General features: G+C 40.9%; 2 protein-coding genes across 2 annotated transcripts in view; both read left to right on the plus strand.

Annotated features, from left to right (window-relative positions):
- LOC117429650 (XK-related protein 7-like) overlaps positions 1-7,131 on the plus strand; it is a 52,487-nt gene extending 45,356 nt beyond the window's left edge. The window contains exon 3 of the mRNA XM_034049419.3: positions 356-7,131. Coding sequence (XP_033905310.2) covers positions 356-1,299 — 944 coding nt within the window. The 3' untranslated portion in view covers positions 1,300-7,131. The remainder of the gene's footprint in view (positions 1-355) is intronic.
- Positions 7,132-9,039: 1,908 nt separating this feature from the next.
- LOC117417459 (cerebral cavernous malformations 2 protein-like) lies at positions 9,040-16,705 on the plus strand. Its single transcript, XM_034905885.2, has 10 exons — positions 9,040-9,546; positions 10,943-11,110; positions 11,330-11,413; positions 11,827-12,010; positions 12,469-13,052; positions 13,293-13,428; positions 14,040-14,103; positions 14,890-15,049; positions 15,397-15,535; positions 15,752-16,705. Exons 1-10 carry the CDS (start codon positions 9,517-9,519, stop codon positions 16,018-16,020), a joined length of 1,818 nt encoding a protein of 605 aa, XP_034761776.2. The 5' UTR covers positions 9,040-9,516; the 3' UTR covers positions 16,021-16,705.
- The last annotated feature ends 3,241 nt before the right edge of the window (positions 16,706-19,946 follow it).

Here is a 19,946-nt window from a genome sequence, read left to right on the forward strand (position 1 = left end):
AGTGTATTTAGTACTTCCGTGCTACTATTTAGTACTATTTATCATGTCTAGAATGGGTTCACCATTTCCCTTAAATCTACTAATTGATTAAGAACAAATGTTTGCATGTTTCGTCTTCATTCCTGAGTATCCAATGACACGTATTTTGTACTTTTACAGCGTATGGCGGTCTGAAGACAATTCAAAGAGATCTATTTTAATAAAGTCCCAACATAGTATTCTGCGAACGACTAAAAGACATGTCTTCTTTTTTGCAACACTAGTATTGATAGCCAGTTAACACAAAGCCAATTTATAAATATTAATAAAAAGGATTGTATATCGATATTATAGTACTGTTATTTCTTTCATGCAGGTCTGTCTGCCTCTGCATCTCTGGTCGCCCTGGCTTGGGTGATCGCCTCCTATCAGAAGGTTCTCCGTGACTCCCGCGATGATAAGATGTCCTTGTCATATAAGGCAGTCATCATCCAGATTCTGTGGCACCTCTTCACCATTGGTGCTCGAACCATCGCCTTCGCCCTCTTCGTCTCTGTGTTCCAGCTCTACTTTGGGATCTTCATCGTCACCCACTGGTGCATCATGACCTTCTGGATCATCCAGGGGGAGACGGACTTCTGCATGTCCAAATGGGAGGAGATCATCTATAACATGGTGGTGGGCATCATCTACATCTTCTGCTGGTTCAATGTCAAGGAGGGGCGGACCCGCTACCGAATGTTCATCTACTATTTCATTACCCTTACCGAAAATGCTGCCTTGACGGTGCTTTGGTATTTGTACCGGGACCCGCAGACCACAGACTTCTACGCCTTAATCATAGTTTGTGTGGTGGTCTGCAGCTTCGCTCTTGGAATGTTCTTCATGTTCATTTACTATTGCCTGCTGCACCCAAATGGACCCATATTTGGGTCCCAGTGGGGCTGTGTGGAGGACGAGGGGCCAGAACCTACTGCCATTCCCCCAGATGTTGTAACAAGTCCCCCTAGATCTTTACAGAGGACTATGGGTGCGGAAAGGGAACAGGTACCAGGGGACCGGGACAGCTGTATGCCTGTTTTTCAGGTGAGGCCAAGCGTCCCACAAACCCCAGTTGCTCGCACTCCACGGACAGAAGGGCCTGTCATTAGGATAGACTTGCCCAGGAAGAAGTATCCAGCTTGGGATGCCCATTTCATTGACCGGAGGCTACGTAAGACTATCTTAGTACTAGAGCACACCTCTCCTGTCACCCCCCGGCTACAGTACCGAAGCCTCAGTGCTCCCAAGGAAGTGATGGAGTATGAAACCACAGTGTAGACAAGCTCAGACAAAGTCTAAGGTTGATGTGAGGTAACCTGTCTCTTTGAAAGGCTTTGTGCAGTCAACATTGAGATAGGGTAGGGGGTGGTCACGGAACCCCTGACCTTGCAGCTTAACTTCAGAACCCGGGCTTGCTGAGCACAGCTGCATTTGGAAACCAGATCTTGTGCAAAAGGGGGCAGCTCAAACTCTACTGTTGCGACTGCATCAGTCAGATTTTCATTGGCTCTTTGTGACCACGGCTGTCCGAAGAAATACATAAATGAACTACATTTTAAATTGCGTTCGACTGTATTTGATTCGGGGCACGCACAGTTCGATCAGTTGTCATGGTAGCACTGAAATGTATTACCTGTGAACATGTTAACGAAAAAGCAAAAGGTTGTACGTTGGTTTGCATCAATATGGTAAAGGATCTCTCATAGGCTAGCAAATGTTTTTAGCAACCTCGTCTCAAGTGGCCATGTCCTGTTGTTGTTTGTTTTTTTTTTGGTTTTTTTTACCTTTTTTCAATGTCTGTCTTACTTTTGGTTTGTCTTAGATGAACAATGTGTCATGCCAAGGCCTGAGTTTACAGTTTTGGCCAAGTTGTAGTTCAGTAAATTAAGGATTAAACATTATACAAATAATATTATATATATAGATATGCACAAAAAAACTGTTGACTAAATGTATTTAGGAAATTAGCAAAATGGCTGAAGTTGACAGCCTTAAAAACGGTACATAGCTTGTGGATATATTTTAAAGTGAATGGGTAGACTCTCAGAAGCTGTTTGAAACCACTTCTACATTGAGATTGTTAAAGTGAAATGATGCTAAATCTGCAATTTATTGCAATTTCTCATGACTGAAAATGAAATACGTCGAGGCAGACTTCACTTGAGTATCTTTGTAGTCGTGTGCGTTACATATATAGATGTTTGAAATAGGTGGCGGGACTGAGACGTTTAGCATTATGCCATTTCTCACTGTGTTAACTGACTTAAAACAAATCCAAGAAATGATCTTTCACAAACACACTTTACTACATATTCTGCCAACCCACCATTTCCATCTTCACTATCTCTACCATGTGAAAAACCAGCTTACAAGTTTTTGCTAGGTTTTGCTCTGTCTTTCCACGTGTAAAGAAGGGTGTGATGTGTAAAGACAATGTAACAGGGAAGTTTGCAAGGGATTTTTGTGAAGCAGCAGTATGTCGAAGAACACAGAGCAGAACACAAATAGAGGACAGTAGCTTTGGGGCAACCACAGAGGACTCAGTATCAATGAGTTAAACATTGGTGCTACAGCTGAGCATATTACAGTTATCACTTAGAAACCACACAGATACAGTGAAGCCTTATTATCACCAGACTGTTGCTTTTCACTGCAAAAAATATAATAACAATAAACTAAAAAAGAGTGTGAGACTGCATCCCTCGGTGTGGGTTCAGTAATGTAATCGTGTATTATTTACTGTGTGTTACTGGTGGATGCTGGCAATTGGAAATGCCATGGTCATGGGGTTTATACTGAATTGGTATTCATAAGCCTCAAAGAGAAGGACACATGGTCTGCTGACATGCCAGGATACTATCTATACATTTTTTGGTGCTGAACTTTCCTGGAAGCCGTCAGCCTGCTGATAGATCAGAGGGGGTGAATTTCAAAAGTTGATCGATCAACATTCACCTATTCCTTAATCTATTAGGAAATAAGTACATGAATGTTTTACAAACTGAGAGCACAAATAAAAAATGCTGCAGTTTTCTTCAGATGGTTAAACTTCACAGGAAGTGATGCTCTTCATCCCTTCAAGATTAATTCATTGGTAAACCCAGCTTTTGAAAATCAGACCCCAAGGGTAAGACAGATGGACATGGGCCAGTCTTTGCCGCTCTGATTTGCCAATGTGCCTCAAACCTGACCACACAGACTATTCTTTGTGGAAGCAAGAGATTTGATTCTTCTCTGTGCTTATTCAATCTGGGGCTGATTCAGAGGAAGGCTTCCAGATGTGCCAAAACACGCTGAGAGGTCCAGTGTTTTTTTTTTTTTTTTTTTTTAAACAAACTATTAAAGACCAGGAAACACTAAACTAATTTCTCCTTAATGCAAAACCAGATTTAAATTTAAATTTCATGACAAAAGGATTAAGGAATCAATTGACAAATAAATAATGATACTGTATTTCCGTAAAATAATATAAAGCTGTAATGTAAGGGATCTTAATCTTCAGACTGCATTTGTTACAAGCAGACCGGTTGTCTTGACAGTATGTGCTTTGAATATAACCCTTTACTTTCTGTTTTGACACGACATGAATATTCATCAAACTGCCATCTAGACTATATAGAAGAGCTCTGCGTTACTGTAACTCACTTCTAGAGATATAACCAGGTCAGGTCAGCTTCCTAAATACACTCAGATTCGGTAAATCCAGAAAGCAGACTCACAGTTGACAATAGTGTTTGGGGAAAATGAAATTGGAAAGGTGGCCATAAATGTGTTTAAAAAAAAGGGCTCTGCGCTCTATCAAAGCATGTATACTGGAATCACTAAACTCAGGTGTGTCGATTAACACTTCATCATGTTTGTAGCTCTGCAGTATAAACCCCTGCAGAAGATCTCGATTATTTTGATTGTCTCCATTGTGTTTTCTTTTCTTTTCTGTGGCTCAGTTGCTGCTGTAAAACTGGTTTGAATAGGTTTCATTTTTTTTACTCTGTGGCAGATATGCAACCCAGATTTCCAAATTTTATTCTCAGAAGTTGATAGCGGTAAAAAGTGGTAAGGACAAAACAAACCACTGAAGCGAGCCCGTGAACGTGTAGTAAACTTTGTGGTGACCACATAATTCTTTGATTTGTGTCATTTAATCAAATTTATAACTGTAAAATAAAATAAACGGTTGTTCCGGGAAACAGTCTCAAAAAAAAAAAAAAAAAAAGCATGATTCATAACTTGTTTCCCTGTATCACCTCACAATATGTGTTTTTTTCTATTAAAAAATGTATCCCTTAAAAAACAAATATGCAATATGTTATTTTTGTTTCTTTGAGTGTTCTTTGCAGCGTCTATGCTGGCGTGACAGATGGAATGAGTTAGTGGTTAGTAGTTCTGTCTGTACGAAACAGCCAATGAAACGGGGTCTTGCTACCAAGCCCACACAGTGGGAGGGGCTGTCTTCATTTAGCAGCTGCTTAAAGACATGCCAACCTGTCTGGTGGAAATGTCAACTATTTTTCTTTTCTTGTGTTCTTCCAATTTATTTATTTACCACATTTTGTTTGATTCCTTGACTAATGCTGTAGTGACAGATCAGTTTGAAACTGCTATGCCTGAATGCTGGATGAGACTGTATTAAAAGGCTGGGGGTGAACAGTATGCTGGATACAAACAACTGGTCAAAGCACAGTTCTGCCTCTGGGTAGCAAGCTGCTTAGTGCAGATTCTTTTTGGTTGTTGTTTTCTGATTGAACTAACACAGCGTCCAGCTTTACAACATAAAATGACACATTGCACATGGCCCCTGGAGGCTTACTATACATGCTGTCTGTATTGAGCTGTGTTTGCCAGAATGGATCCACTGCACATTTTAGAGTGTCTGCAAGATCTCATTCTCAAAATAACATTACATACCGGGGTCTAGTCAATTGATCTAGACAGTGACCGATGACTGAGATCATTCAAAATTGAGGACCATGGCTATTAAAACCAAACATATAACGATGCATGTGTATCTCTTTAGTGCATTTGTGTCTGTAACAATATGTTACTTTAGACAATGGGCTGTTTCTTAAGGGTATCAGTTTAACAGAGCTGGTATTCCAGTTCAACATTATAAAGAACAGAAATCACCTGAACAAGATCTCACACTTTGGTGAACTTGGATTCAAAATGATATTATCTAAGTCCTTAATGAAAACAATAATAGTCTATTAATGTTTCTACAGCCTGTTTTTCTCTGCCCTATCAAACTCCACTCCCACTCCTTACAATAGCTTCCTGCTTGGGGTGTTAACCGCAGTGACAGTAGCCATGCTTTTGTCTATCTGTGGGAAGCTTGTAGCATTTCTCAGAACTGGGATTGTGTTTTGACTGGAAGCTTGTTCATTATTTGAGAGATGTACCAAACTACTGGAACATTCAATTCTTGAAAAAAAAAATGTTTTGTGATTCACAATATTAAAATAGAGTGAAAAAAAGGATCACTGCTTCTTAGTGGATCGTTGTTCCACTTCTGTTGTAAGTGGCATTTGTAACTTTACTAGCATTATGGAGCTAAGGTTGGCCAAAGTCAACAAATTTGCAAAGAAAATCTTGCAGAAAAATGCATGAACACACACTCTAAGAGGGTGTCTTTCTTTATCTTTTTTTATGTTAAGTTCATTAGTAGCTTAACTTTAACCATGGGGGAGCTAAAAGTTTCTATCCTGCAGTTAACATGGCACCTCAGAAGGTAAAACTAAAAGAAACTCAAATAAAATAAATACAAAAAATAAAAACTTGACAAATGCTTTTGCTAACTCCTGGTCAGTTGTATTGGCTGCAACGGTCATTAAGCATCACAATAGAGGAGGTTTTGGAGAGTCCAGGCCCGAGCTGGGAGTCCCAGTCCCTACAGCATTGTGTTTGAATGTAAATATCCTGTAAACGCTCCGGAAGATCTGCTCATTGTGATAGAACAGCCACTTCACAACAACCACTGTGTTCTATGAAGGCATTGCAGAGCATTGGCTTTGACTAATCTTTGCCATTTCCATAAGAGCCTATAGGATCAGTCTGCTATAAGGCTATATATCGGTTAACATCAAAACTAATAAAAAGTGCAGTAGAAATAAGGTAATTTGTATAGCTTTTAATGGAGGCGTTACCGTACTGTAATATGTAGTACAGTGTAATAGTGGAACAGTGCAGTGCCACCCACAAGCTTTGCACGCTGCCATAGCATTTTAAATACATGCCTTCAAAATGATGCCCACTACAGTACGTCTGATGAAATTAAGTAAATCAGCACCATGCTTATTTTCAATTAGCTTCACTGTGGGGGCTGTAGCTTCTGAATCAAGGGGCCAAGTTCAGCTCAAACGCAGAACATCAACAGCTTGAGCGGTGTAAGTGAAGCAGCAAACATCCCCTGGTGGCTGTGCGGAGGTGAAGCACTCTGGGTACCTCGTCTGCTCCTGCCAGCTCACAAATGCAGTCAAACAGTGCCCCCTCCTGGATGAAAAAGAAGATGCATGTTCAAAATGACACAACTGGTAGCTGAACAGTTCCTGTTTCTAGCAGTTGTTTTAATTAAAAGGGGTATTATATTTATTTGCAGCCTGCGACTCTCATGCATGCGTAGCTCATTCTAGTCTGACGTTCTGCAGTAAGAAGGTTCTAAGCTCAGGGGGCTTCTGTGTGCAGGTGGAAAATGACTGTTGAATTTGGAATCTAATTGGCTGAGGCTTGTAATTAACCGACTAAGCAGTTCATTCTCAGCTCAAGATAACTTCCAGCAAACCCATGATTATTAGTTAAGCATAGTCTCTGCCACTCCTCAGTTTGCTGTCTGATTTTCTGGTGTATTTATTGTAAGCAGCTCTAGTTACACAGCTCCAGTGTGTCTGCACATAGCCATTTTCATAGATTCTTCCTGACACTATTTGCATAACATGAAAAATTGTAAATGTGCCATGTGAATATTCTCTTTTTTTATGTGTATGGATTTGAATTTGCTTTTTAAAGTAATTTTTGTATCTACCTCAGCTATTATTTTTTGTACAGCTTTTGAACCTGTATTTCTGTTGTTAGTAAAAAAAAAAAAAAAACAGATTAGTGCTGTTGTATAGCCAGAAATTCAAAGATTCATGTGTTATTTTCTACATTGTGTCTTGCTAACGTTCTTTAAAATTTTAAATTTCCTCATTACCAAGCTCTTTCTATCAATTAAACAATAAATGGTCAAACCAAAAAATGCTGATTAATTCAGAAGAAACATTCTGTGCAGTCTTTACATAATGAAGTAGATGAAATCGTATTTCAAAGAACCACAGAAGCACCAACAAGAATTGTACAGCTGAAAGAAAATCAATACAAAGATTCAGGAGATAAAAAAAAGAAAGGATTGATTCTCTTTCCTTGGGACACCCATGCAGGTTTCCATGTGTCACTGCTACCGTGTTGCAAGTCTGTTTGTCTCTGTCTGAAGCAAACTGAAACCCAACCAGTTTGAGTTAAGATTGAGAGTCTTCACTCTTCACATCTTGCTCTTTAGTTCCCTTCTGAGCATCCAAATGTAAAGGATGTTAATGATGCAGGTTTAAGCTCAGCCTCCTCTGCAGCAAGCTTCACACAGAAAGCTAGCAGATATAAATAGGAGATTGGGTGGAGGTTCCAGTTAGTTGGATAGGCCAACAAGTCTCTCCTAGAACCTCATACAAGCTTTGATATAACATCCTAAGGCACTTAGGTTGACAGATAAAAAAAAAAAACCTACACGTCACCAATATTGCTCGTAATCCATTGCATTGATTGCATTGGTCCATAAGCTCTTGCTCATTGAATTGGTCTATAGACTCTATAAGTACCCAAGTCAGACAGGTACAAAAGCATGAGGAAAGCAAGGAAATGGTGAGATTACAAGACTTGGCAAAGTCTGTTTCTCTCATTATTTATTATGTGTTGCAGTGTTCATCTTGTTTGAAATATATCACTCGCAGTATTATTCTATTAAGATTAAGTGTTTTGATATTGTTAAATATTTTGGAACAAAACCCATTGTTCTCAGACTTCCACTGATGAACATTCTAGAGTTGATGAAGGAGTTTTACCTGTGTGAACAAGGCTAAACAATGCAACATAGCTTGATAAAAAAAATAATTTAATACCATACACTTACTGTATAAATAACTGCCGCATTAACTCTGACCACAAGAGAGAGCAAACACCTCACAAAAGTTAAAGAAGTATACAATGAAATTGCCTTTAGTAGACAGGAAGTAGGCTACTGCATCAAAATAAAACCGTTATATAGAAATTGATTTATTTACAGGAATAAATAAAGTACTTTTACTGATCAAAGATATGCGATAGCAGTACTGTCTTGTAGATAAGAAACACGTTTTATTTTAACATTGTTTTTTACGTTTAGATTATTATTAATAATAATAATAATAATAATAATAATAATAATAATAATAATAATAATAATAATAATAATTTGTTGGTGTATTTCAACTTTGAACTCCAGTTAACATCACAAAAAAAAATACGAAACATCTGTTACAACTGTCAGCCTCTGCTTAAGGGAAGAAAAAGATCTTACTGAAGCTGTGCTGGCTGGTGTTTGGGTTCCTTAATTGCAACCTAAATGTGTTTCTGCATACCAAACACTATCTGATTGATCAAAACAGATCAATAGAGCTCTGTAACTTGGAGTGGAAACAAATACAGGCTACTGTTTAAATTTGTATAAAGCCCCTTTTAGATCTAACTTGTATTTTAATTCCTTCATGTTATCAGTCTAGGATAAAGAAAGCTATCATGCTTTACTTTCACACAGTCTTTCACTCTTACACTTCCTAGTTTTTTTGTATACACCTTATCAAATTGTTTTGGGCGAAAGCATGTCAGTCACAGTTAATGAAAAGAAAGCATTAAAGGTGGAATTACCTAGGAAGCGCAAACTACAGGAAAATAAGGCATGCAAACACTGTCATCTAGTGCGGTATTAGATTTGTTTTAATAATAATGGAGTGTTTGTTTTTTTCAAAACTACACAGGAGACCTACAGGACATAGCGTATGTAAGTGCATGACAGCTAAGATTTATAAAATGATTTCATAAAGCTATACAAGATGAACAATAAAGGAATAATAAAGCACAAAACCAAATGTTTAGGATACAGTGAGATATGAGCAATTGTGAGTAGAGGCTGATAAAGATTACTGTGCTCTCACATTTGCTCTCACTATACTATATGCTCCAGTGCAGTCCGGCTACAGCCCTACTGTGTTATTGTGTTGTTTGAAAAACAAGCTGCTTCACGTGAGTCCTTATCAGTCCCAGGACAGCAGAGGCTGTACCGAGTTTGCATCAGGATTTCTGGTGGAGTTTCCTCTAGCACAGGAAAACAAGGTTTCTTCAATGGGACAACAGCGTCCAGACCCACAGGCACACACCACAATATCCCACACAACTCAAGAAAGATTCCCAGCGCTTGGATCAAGGTGAGAAGAAGGAATGGAACATGAGACCAAGAAGGGGAAAAGAGTGAGTCTTTTTTGCCTTCTTGTTTTTTACTTGCTTTGCTATGAAGGCATTAACACCAGTAACAGTAAGACACTGTTTGCGAGTAGAAATGAAAGGCGTAAACTGGAGACAGGAACTCTAATTAAACCCACCCTCTAGTTTCCTTGTTTTCCTTGGGGGAATCTCGGAAGAGATTTGAGCGTTTTAACTTGTTTTAAGTCTTTAATGCGTTAAATCTACACTTTGAACTTCAATGTTCTTTATTTTATTGTAAATGTATGCATGAATATTATTCGTGTTTGTGGTAGTCGCCCTTTTAAGTTGCTCCATTGTTACAATGAAAAAACTATGAACCAAACCCAACATGCAGTACATATTATGGATTGTAACAGGTTGTGTCTATACAAAACAACACTGATGAATGCTGTTAGGTCTCACATAACAATGTTCTTTGTTCCATTGTTAAGCGTCGTGGTTGTGGCTAGCTGATAACAGTTGTGGAAATGGATGGATATCTCAGCATTAAAATGGCTGAGTTTTATAACTTCCCTCACCGTAAAACTGTCTTCGAAAATACATTTCAAATCGTTTTGAAAAACCATTTCAATAACAATACATGAATGCATTAACAACTGAAGAACTTACACAAAAAGAAGATGACAACTAAGTATTCCTCCAGCCTTCTTTACATTTTTGGAGAAAAGGGCCCTTTGATGTTTGTTTTGTTGAGTATTTATATCAATAATGAATGTATTAATGCATTGGTTATTAGTAACAGTACATTTTCTGATTTAGTTGTTTTGCTGTTGTACAGAAAGTACATGATTATTCTAACTTTGTAAATGATTGGTTTGTATTATTATGATGAAGTGGGTCATTTTGTATTATGGTACTGTTTGTTTTATTGCAGTACTTCTCAGCAACACCAGTCTTGAATAGAAGGATTTATTTTGTTATAATTTGAAAGTTGCCTGGAGTCCACTGCATGACCGTTTTCTGAGTTGAATTATCTAAAAAAAATAATTTGAAAGGAAAATTACAACTCTTTTACTTGGCCAATGGGTAATTCATAACTGATGGTTCTTTCGGTGCACTTTTAATACATACCCAAAGCATAATTATGCATAACATGCTCTCTCTAAATATTAAAAGTGTTTAAAACATGTGTGGATTTGTTTACTGTGGTATCCTTGATGAATCCAGTTTTCAGTTGAGTTGTAGCTCAAAAAAATATGTCAAGTTTTATAATCTACACTCATGTATGCAAACATTACAGAAAATCCACTCCTTCATTACCTAAGGACATAAACTAACAGACTTGTGAGGCAGTGTGTTGAAGAACAGATTCAGTTTGTGAAATGAACAGGTGCAGCTTCCAGGGCTGGTTCTAATCTGTATTATTTTATTATTTTTGCAGGGTTTTGTTTCTCCCATCAAGCGTCTGGTTTTTCCCAAAGCTGCGCGCAAGCAGGCGGACAGGAACAGCTTATACAGGAGACCCCTTCACTCTGTCCCCTTGTACCCCCCTGACTACCTCATCGACCCGGAGAGGCTCCTCCATGACTACGTCGAGAAGGAGGTCAAAGTAAGGTTGTCCTCATCACCCAACACCAGGGGCACCTTTAAAATGTGACTTACCAAACCCAAACATTCCATTGTCACAGGAAATAATGACCACTAGGAGCTAAGCTGAGACCGCCAAACTCCCTTAACGCTTGTCACCTGAGTTGGATTGCAGTGAAAGGCATGAATCACATGCTGCTCCACCTAGCTCCCTCAACAAATATTTGTTTTCTTCATTAAGTTTTTAGGTCATTTAACCTGGGTGTCGTGCTCATTAAATCCATCCAGCAGAGATGAACTCCTTCAGCTTCTCGACACAGCAAGGGTAGGTAGAGATCGATTTCTGCGTGTAACAGACAGACGTGGGTTGCTTTAGATTAGGGGTGGCCAACCATAGTCCTGGAGAGACACAATCCTGCCAGTTCAATGGCTAAAGACCTGAACATCATTTTTGTGTTGACAAATTAAGAAAATAATTGGTTAAAATAAGTAATTGAGAAATCAGGTAGAATGAAAACCACAAGATCTTGCAGCTCTCCAGGACCAGGTTTGGCCTCCCCTGCATTAGATCTTACTTTGAAGGTTATTTTCCAATATGTATTCTTCAATTTAAAAGGAGGTGCAACACTATTAACCAGCCCTAAGCTGCCTGTTGGTCCGTGCTTTCTTTGCAGACACAATGACAGCCTTTCCAGCTAAGAGTTTAGATTTAAAACTGTGGTCCTCCTGGGTTTGTAGAAACTGAAAGAGCTGCCCTTGAAGACGACCCCCGAGCAGGACAGTATCCTGAGCCTGTCAGCCCGCTGCCTGCTCCTCACCTGGAGAGACAACGAGGAGCTCATCCTGAGAATCCCCACCCACGAGATCGCTGCTGCCTCCTATCTGCAGGATGATGCACTGCACCTCCTCGTTCTCAAAACAGGTACCTTCTGTTCAAAGCACTAGAGAAGCTTTTTTTAATTAAATGAGTGGTACTGAGGATAGGGAAGACACCAGCACAGCAAAGAACATGTGAATCTTTGCACCCTCTATGACAGACCGCTACATCTCATAAAAATATAATTTTACAGAACAGTTTTTCCAAAGTTCCTTTTGTTAGATAAAATACTTGAAAATGTTGTCATTTTTCAGATTCGCTCATGTGTTGCCCTTTGCTATGAATGGTAATTTCTACAAAAGTGGCAAGCTCTGGAGGTACGATATAGCAAACTTGGAGAAAGTAAAAAAAGAGGGGGCAATGACATTTTAACAATGTTTGCAAGTGTGCCATACATTTTTCCTATTAGGCTTACCAGTGCTTTTGTAGAATGGAAGTGAATTGAGGATATCTTTGATTCAAACCATTCAGCTGAAAACGAATTTTGTTCCAATATATTCCAGGTCTGGGGGTTGACCTAGTACCAGCAGGGGGCAGTCTGGAGCGGAGGCACCCTAGTGGGAGCTTGGAGAAGAAACAGGGCAGCATTGAGGGAAGGAGGCAGACGGTGAGCATTATGGACCGCCGGCCAGCAGGGGGCACTATGGAACGCAGGCACACCATCTGCAGCCTGGACTGGAAAATGTCTGGCCTTCACGAGCAGAAGCAGACAGGGGGGAGCTTGGAGAGGAAACATCCAGGGGGCAGTCTGGAGCTCAAGCAGGTGGGAGGCAGCTGGGAGAGGAGGCCGACCCGGAAGACTGGTGGGAGACCCATCAGCGGGAGTTGGGAAAGGAGACAAACAGCCAGCGTTGGGGGAAGCTGGGAGAGGAGGAATACTGGAAAGCCGGGGGGTAGCTGGGAAAGGAAGCACACATACGGAGGTAGCTGGGAACGGAGACAGGCTTACAGCGGGAGCTGGGAACGAGGCAAGTCATACGGCAGCTGGGAGAGAAGGAACACTGGCATCAACCCACTAGACCCCCAGAAGCCCACCCCCAGCCCAGACGCATACTGTAACTTAATTATCCTGGCTGTGGCCAACAAGGTGAGTGTGAACACCTTCCAGACCAATTGCATGCTATCTATGGCTTATATCATGAGTTTCTGTCCAGCAAAGCCCAGTCACAGCACCATATCCGTGTGCACAATGAGGCAATACGCTGGCACGCCTGCGTTGCAGCCACGGATCTGGACTGGTTAGAACCAGCCTGAGATGGAATGACTCTGACTGGAAGGTTTCACCCTTTTATTTGTCAGCACTGAGTCTTATTGTTCTTGCTTTCAGGATGCGGCAGAGGAGTACTGTGCTCTGATCTGCCAAGTGTTTCAGATCATCTACGGTGATCAGACGATTGAGTGTGTCGACCGGGCTGGATATCACTACACCTCCACACCTGACCGACGCTGGCTCCTGCAGAGGAGTACGTTTGCAGCTGTAGTCTATCGGCTGGTTTCACAGACCCTGATCAGCACTAGCCTGGACTGCCTAATGTAACCTTAGGTAAGGTAGTCCATAATCAGTGCTAATCAGAGTCTGTGAAACCAGGCATATATGTCTTTAGGATGATACAGAGGAAGGTGTGGCACACACAGCAGGATTTGTGCCATATATACAGTATATATATACCTTAGATGTATCTCATGAAAAGTGAATGAGTTGATGTAGTAGGGATTTCACAAACCCACACAATTGTATGCTTGTTGCTTTATAACAGATTGTAATATCGGTATGCACAGTATAGTAAGGGTACAGTATTATGCATGATGTTGTATAGAATAGATCTATCCTTAGCTTGTCTTAGTTTTATTAAGGACACAGGCTGGAGCAGTCACTGGACCCTGGAGTGGATAGATCCTTTCTGTTCAGCTTTGCTTGTGTTTAAGGGGCTCTCATTGTTAAAACTCTAAAAGCACAAGTATAATCTCAAGGCCAATTTGATGGGAAAAAAAACAGGATTTAACATTTCTTTTGACACAGATAAAATGCAGTACGTCTTTTTTCTTGTATCAGTCCTTTTCTTGTTTTTCCCAGGTGACAGCCGGCTGACAGATATGACATACAGCTATGATGCAGATTTCAGCTGCTGCAGCTCTTTGTGAGTGAAGCGTTTTAGTTTCTGCTGTTCCATGGAAAATGCTTGCATTGTGTTATGGGGCACACAGTAGTCCCAATCAGGAGTGTTTGTGGTCTTAGGACCCCTGACCCCTGCCAGTCAGGCTGTCAGACGAGAGTCATTTCACAGCAGAGCCACTTGTCACTGTGGGGTCTCGGCTACAAAATGTCTTGTTTAAACAGCTCTCTCTCCAAGGTGTGACCCTTGTCCTGACACTGGAGAATCTGTCATCTTCTTTTTTTCTAAATTAATGCTTCTGAACCATGCTTGATTGACAGCAAGAGAACTGAAGTCATCAATATATCCTGTCCCTGTACCGTAGGGTAGTGTAAATAAAATCCCCAGCATTCTGGAACTGTCATAGACAGCCTCTGGTAACTGATATTAATTGAATTGAAAATCCTTTTTGGGAAGCTTTCTGTTTTTAGTGCCACCTGTTTTATACATGTATGATCTAAAACTTGTCTTTATAGTTGCCTGAACTATGCAGCTTCCTGACGTTAACACCCAGGAAGGATACTGACTATTGATACAAGTGAACGGCAGTGCAAATTTGAATATGCAGCCACAGTTGTTCGAGCATTAGCACACACGCTGAGCAAGATTCTCAAAGCTATGTACTCCAAATCAACATTAGCATGATTTTTTTTTTCAGCCAGGAAGAATGATCCCAAAATAAATAACCCTTTACTGTAGGACTTGCAAATAGCTTTGAAGAATCTACTGCAGCCCCCGTGTGTGAAGTGGTCTTGTGTTCTATCCCCTTAGCAATGGTTCCCAGGAGACATTTGACCCATACTACAGTGAGAACTACAGTGACAGCTCATCGCTGTCGTTCAGGGAGTCCCGGCACAGTCTGGCCACTCTGTGCAGTGAGAGCGACCACAGCAATGCGGGAGTCGAGCTTCTACAGGAATACATGATAACTGTGAGTATACAAAACATATACTATCATAGAGAGAGAATATCTGACCTTCAGTGGGTGGACATTAGCTTGAATCTTACACACCATTTACAATATATTTTAGAATATATACAATACACCTTTTATTGTTCATACTGTCCACTGATGAAGGCCCTAGCTGAAGTATGTGTCTACCTGACTCCAAAGTGTATGGTACATGTAAAAACAAAAAAATTCAATTTACACTATTTTATTTTGTAAAATGAAAATCAAACTGTCAGTGATACATTACAAAGCTACTGCTGTTTATCAGTCCATTAAAAAAGTGAATCCTGTGTATGTTTTCTTCATTTAAATGCCTGTGTTATTAGCTGAGAAGCAAGCTTTCCCCGTTAGAGATCCAGCACTTTGCCCTTCTGCTGCGAGAATACAGAATGGGAGCCCCTATCGAGCAGTACTGCTCTGACCTCCTTCAACTGTATGGAGAGAAAAGGAAATTCCTTCTGTTAGGTAAGGGGATTACATTGTTTCATGTGTACATTTTGAAAAACAGCAAAGCTGCCTCTACCTTATTTCTTTGCGACTCCTAAAGTAGGAGGAAAGCCACATTTTTATGTAAGTTTACAGAACATATTATTTACTAAATTACTTCCAGAATGCATGGTTATTCAGTGGACATTTCTCAGCTTTGACCCAGTGAGCTCTTCATGTCTTCCTGTGCGGTAGGATTGAGACCCTTCATCCCAGATAATGACGTGGGCGTGTTTGAAAGCTTCCTGGAGAGCATTGGAATCCGAGAGGGTGGGATCCTGACAGACAGCTTCGGGAGGATCAAGCGCAGCATGAGCAACACGTCGGCCTCCGCAGTGCGCAGCTACGACAGCTGGTCACTCCACTCAGAGTCCGAGAACTTCAACAGGATGATCACCGACATCACACACGACATCGAGGCTCTGGGCTGCGAGGACATCGAGGAAGAGGATCATTACTTGTGACTTGAGAAGAGCTCTTCAGCAAGTGACACAATACATACAGGACTTCCTATATCCTGCTGCAATAAAGCTGGGGATTCTGGGACTACAGTGTGTCGACCCAATATGTCTGTCAATGTTGCCTGTTAACGTTGATAAAAAAAAAATCCTTCAGACATACAAATGCATTTATTTAGATAGAACCCTTGAGGTATACATCTCCTTTCCAAAGGGGTCCTGGCAGAAGAATAACATTATAAAATCAATGGCCAAAGTAATCATTCAACACTTAACACAATCATAAAAACAGTCATACAAAATAAAACACCTACAAAATAGAACAAAAAATAGAACAATTCCAATTTGCATTGCAATATGCGATTGAAAAACAGGAGGCACTGTGCTCTGTTCCCGGCAGTGTTTGAGTGAGTGACCTTCCTTGGGGCGAGGTGAACCCAACAGCATCCCATTAGGCTGGGTTGTGTGGATTTGCAGTGCATGCTCAGCAGTACCTGGAGGGGTCATGTGTACTCTCTAACCTCTGAGTCTGTTTCTACTCAGCAATGAAACGACTGCTTTGCTGTTACTCAGGGAGCTAAACTACTGTATGTCAGCCATTTGAAATGAACACACACTCCAGGCTGAACTGCATAAACATTACCATTTTTTTCCCTTTTTTTTAATAAACGTCGCCTTTGTCCTTAAACAATTTGTGCGAGTCTTGCACCTGTCCTGTAAGATAAGTTGCCTTCAGAATATATACAGTCAACTGCACTTGTTTAGACCTGTTTACACACAGAAAATTGTCCAATTTGAAATGAATCCAACAGGTTTATGTGAATGCTGTTTAAAGCATCCAATTCATTTACTTTCCCACCTGTATTCATGTGGGTGTGTGGCAGAGTGGTGAATACGTGCAGGTGAGTGCAGTGCAGAGTAATTACACAAACAACGTTTGGTACAGGTGCAAGGGTGTTTATTTTATTTAGAAAATGTCCAGAGCCTTAAGGCAAACCTGCAAATAATAGTGGTACAGAGGCGTGTATCACTCCGTTTTATAATCCAACGGGTTTGACCCGTAACCCAAAAGTCCCGTTTCGTCACCCACATAAAACACAAAACACAGACACAATTTAGACAGTGCGTGATTTTGGTGTTAGTGGTGCAAACAAAGACAGTTCCTGCAGTGGAAAAGTGAGTGCTGAGGTCCAGGTTTTCGCTGCCCTGCGGCTGCAGCTCCAGATCGTGCTCAGTATTCGTTTAGTGAGAAAATAACACAAAAGACACAAATTGTTAAGACACAGACAAGACACACTCACGGTTAGTTTCCACAATACAGGCTCCTTCTCGGCTATGTAATTTAACCATCTACAAAGGAACAGATCACTCAAGCCATGCCCCATATTTATACCCTCGCCCCTGACCCCGAGGTTAACGAGCGCATCCGCTCCTCCAGTCCTCGGATGCCACGCCGCTTACCGCCCGGGTCAATGAGCTTGGGTGCCGTAGCTCTGCCCACTTCCTAAATGACCGACTTCCACCTACCCTACGGAATAAATTGTCGTGCCATTTAATTAAGGGTACTCTGTTCCTCTTGCACCGTGCCCTCACAGGTCGAGAGGGAGATCTAACACCAAGAGTCATTCGATCTCTGTCACAGGGTGTTATCAAGCCCTTCGCAAACACCTGACTCTCATAGCACCTTCATTATAGATATGCTGTAGAAAACAATGCCGTAGAAATCTCATAATACTCACACTATTGTAAACAAAGCAATAACTGAATCATAAAGCAGATTGTTGCTGTGCTGTATCTGGTCCCAGTGGTGAAATGAAGGCTAGTCTAAAGGTATGTTAATCAAAGAGCCCTTTTAAACTATGCCACGCCCAGTGTTACTACAGGACAAGAAGCTGAGATTAAAGAATACTTTGTATTATCTGCAGTACTAATCTCCTATTATTTCCTATATTTTATTTCTTACCTGTTATGTGTGATTCTCGACTGCTGTCTATGCTCAGATCATTTGCCAAACACTTTACTATTCAAGAAAAAACTACTTCTAAAAAGACTGGACTTTGCAGTGTGGTCTTGTTTTATTTGTGTATTCATCAAACCCAAACAACTTTTATGTGGATCTGCCAAGACCCACATTCATCACAACCAGTACATTTTACTGTAGAACCTTCTTCTTTTCCAGTCACGTCACATCAGCACAGCACCGGGAGTGCATTCGTGTTCTGAATTCATTAGCAGAAAAGACACTTGAGGTAGAAAATGGTCAAGTGGAAATAGTAACCTGGCAACCCAGCGAGACAGGTTCAGTGGAGAGCCCATGTGCCCCATTATGTCCTAATGCAGTACTTTACTACAAGGCAAGCAGCTTGTCAAATATTAACAGGAGAGCACAGCAGCATACAAACGGTTTGGGATTCTAGCTGAGTGAAGCAAGCAAGTAGTTGCATGTCCTTCTTATAGTCCTCTCTGTAACTTCCTCTACCTACTGTACCGAAAAGTAAAACCATCGTTTTTGAAAAACTGGGAGGCAGCTTTACCAAAAAATAATAATATAAAGCTACCAGTATATATCTAGCATTTGTCAAAAGACACCAAAGCAGACACATGGTAGAAGAGAGGAAGGAGAATCACACCACTCCCAAACATCAAGGTTGTTATGTAGCATGAGATTGCCCTCTTCCCTCCATATCTTGACAGTTTAGTATGGTATAGCAAGCGACAGTCATGCATTGTTAAAGTGTGGTGAAACACCTAGAGGTGTGCTCAGCCAGGGGAAGAATCTATAGAATGCACAGGAAACATAAAAAATACAGTCAGTTTCCCATGACGGGAAACTTTTACACTGTATGGGTGTTCGCATGTGAAAAGACCTTTATCTACCCTTGATTTACCCTTTTAACAAGGATATGTAATTGTAAAGAAAAAGCTTACTCAGATGTCAAGTATTACTTAATGTTTTCATTTATATTTTAAGAATATGTTCGTGGATCTGTCTTATCTAACTTTTCATTGCTCTTTTGTAATTGCTATGTTACAAATAAAGTGGGTTTAGTGTATACAAAAAAACAAAAAAAAAAAACCATGTTTTTGGAGTTGGTGATTTGTAAGGATCAGCTTTATAGATAGGTACTACCTGGTGGTGCAGTACTTGAGTCTTGCAAATTTAGTAACAGCTGCTACTATATATATATATATATATATATATATATATATATATATATATATATATATATATATATAATTTATTTCTTAGCAGACGCCCATATCCAGGGCGACACTGCTGCCCTATACATATATATATATACCCTTCCTCACCAACTACGCTACCCAGTTCCTGGTCCAGGCCCTGGTACTCTCCCGCCTAGACTACTGCAACTCCCTCCTGGCTGGCCTCCCTGCGTCCGCCACCCGTCCACTCCAGCTCATCCAGAACTCTGCTGCCCACCTGGTGTTCTCTCTGCCTCGCTTCGCCCACGCTACTCCACTACTCCACTCGCTCCACTGGCTCCCGATCACCGCTCGCATCCAGTTCAAGACTCTTGTACTAGCCTACAGATGCCTTGACCACACTGCACCCAGCTACCTCCAGACCCTCATCTCTCCCTATACCCCCACTCGACCTCTCCGCTCCGCCTGCACTAGAAGACTGGCTCTACCTCCGCTACGCTCCCCTGCCTCCAGAGCCCGCTCCTTCTCCACCCTTGCTCCGCAGTGGTGGAATGACCTTCCTACAGATGTCAGGACTGCCCAGTCCCTGACCACATTCCGGCGCCTCCTTAAGACTCACCTCTTCAAACAGCACCTGTAGAACTCCTCTGTATGTATCCTGGGACACTATCACCCTTCATTTAAATGTGCTTTATTTTGCTCTTATCTGCCCCTTATTTTACTGCATTTAATCCTGTACTTCAGAATACTGTAATCTGCCAAGTGTT

Source organism: Acipenser ruthenus, chromosome 18 (assembly GCF_902713425.1).
Source record: "Acipenser ruthenus chromosome 18, fAciRut3.2 maternal haplotype, whole genome shotgun sequence".
Classification (NCBI taxonomy): Eukaryota; Metazoa; Chordata; class Actinopteri; order Acipenseriformes; family Acipenseridae; genus Acipenser; species Acipenser ruthenus.

Bases quoted from the DNA above. Each gene is read 5' to 3' on its own strand.
- LOC117417459 (XM_034905885.2), top strand. From the start codon at position 9,517: ATGGAACATGAGACCAAGAAGGGGAAAAGA. The intron at 11,414-11,826 runs GTAGGTAGAGAT...CTGGGTTTGTAG, and splicing joins AGCTTCTCGACACAGCAAGG to AAACTGAAAGAGCTGCCCTT. The intron at 13,053-13,292 runs GTGAGTGTGAAC...TCTTGCTTTCAG, and splicing joins TCCTGGCTGTGGCCAACAAG to GATGCGGCAGAGGAGTACTG.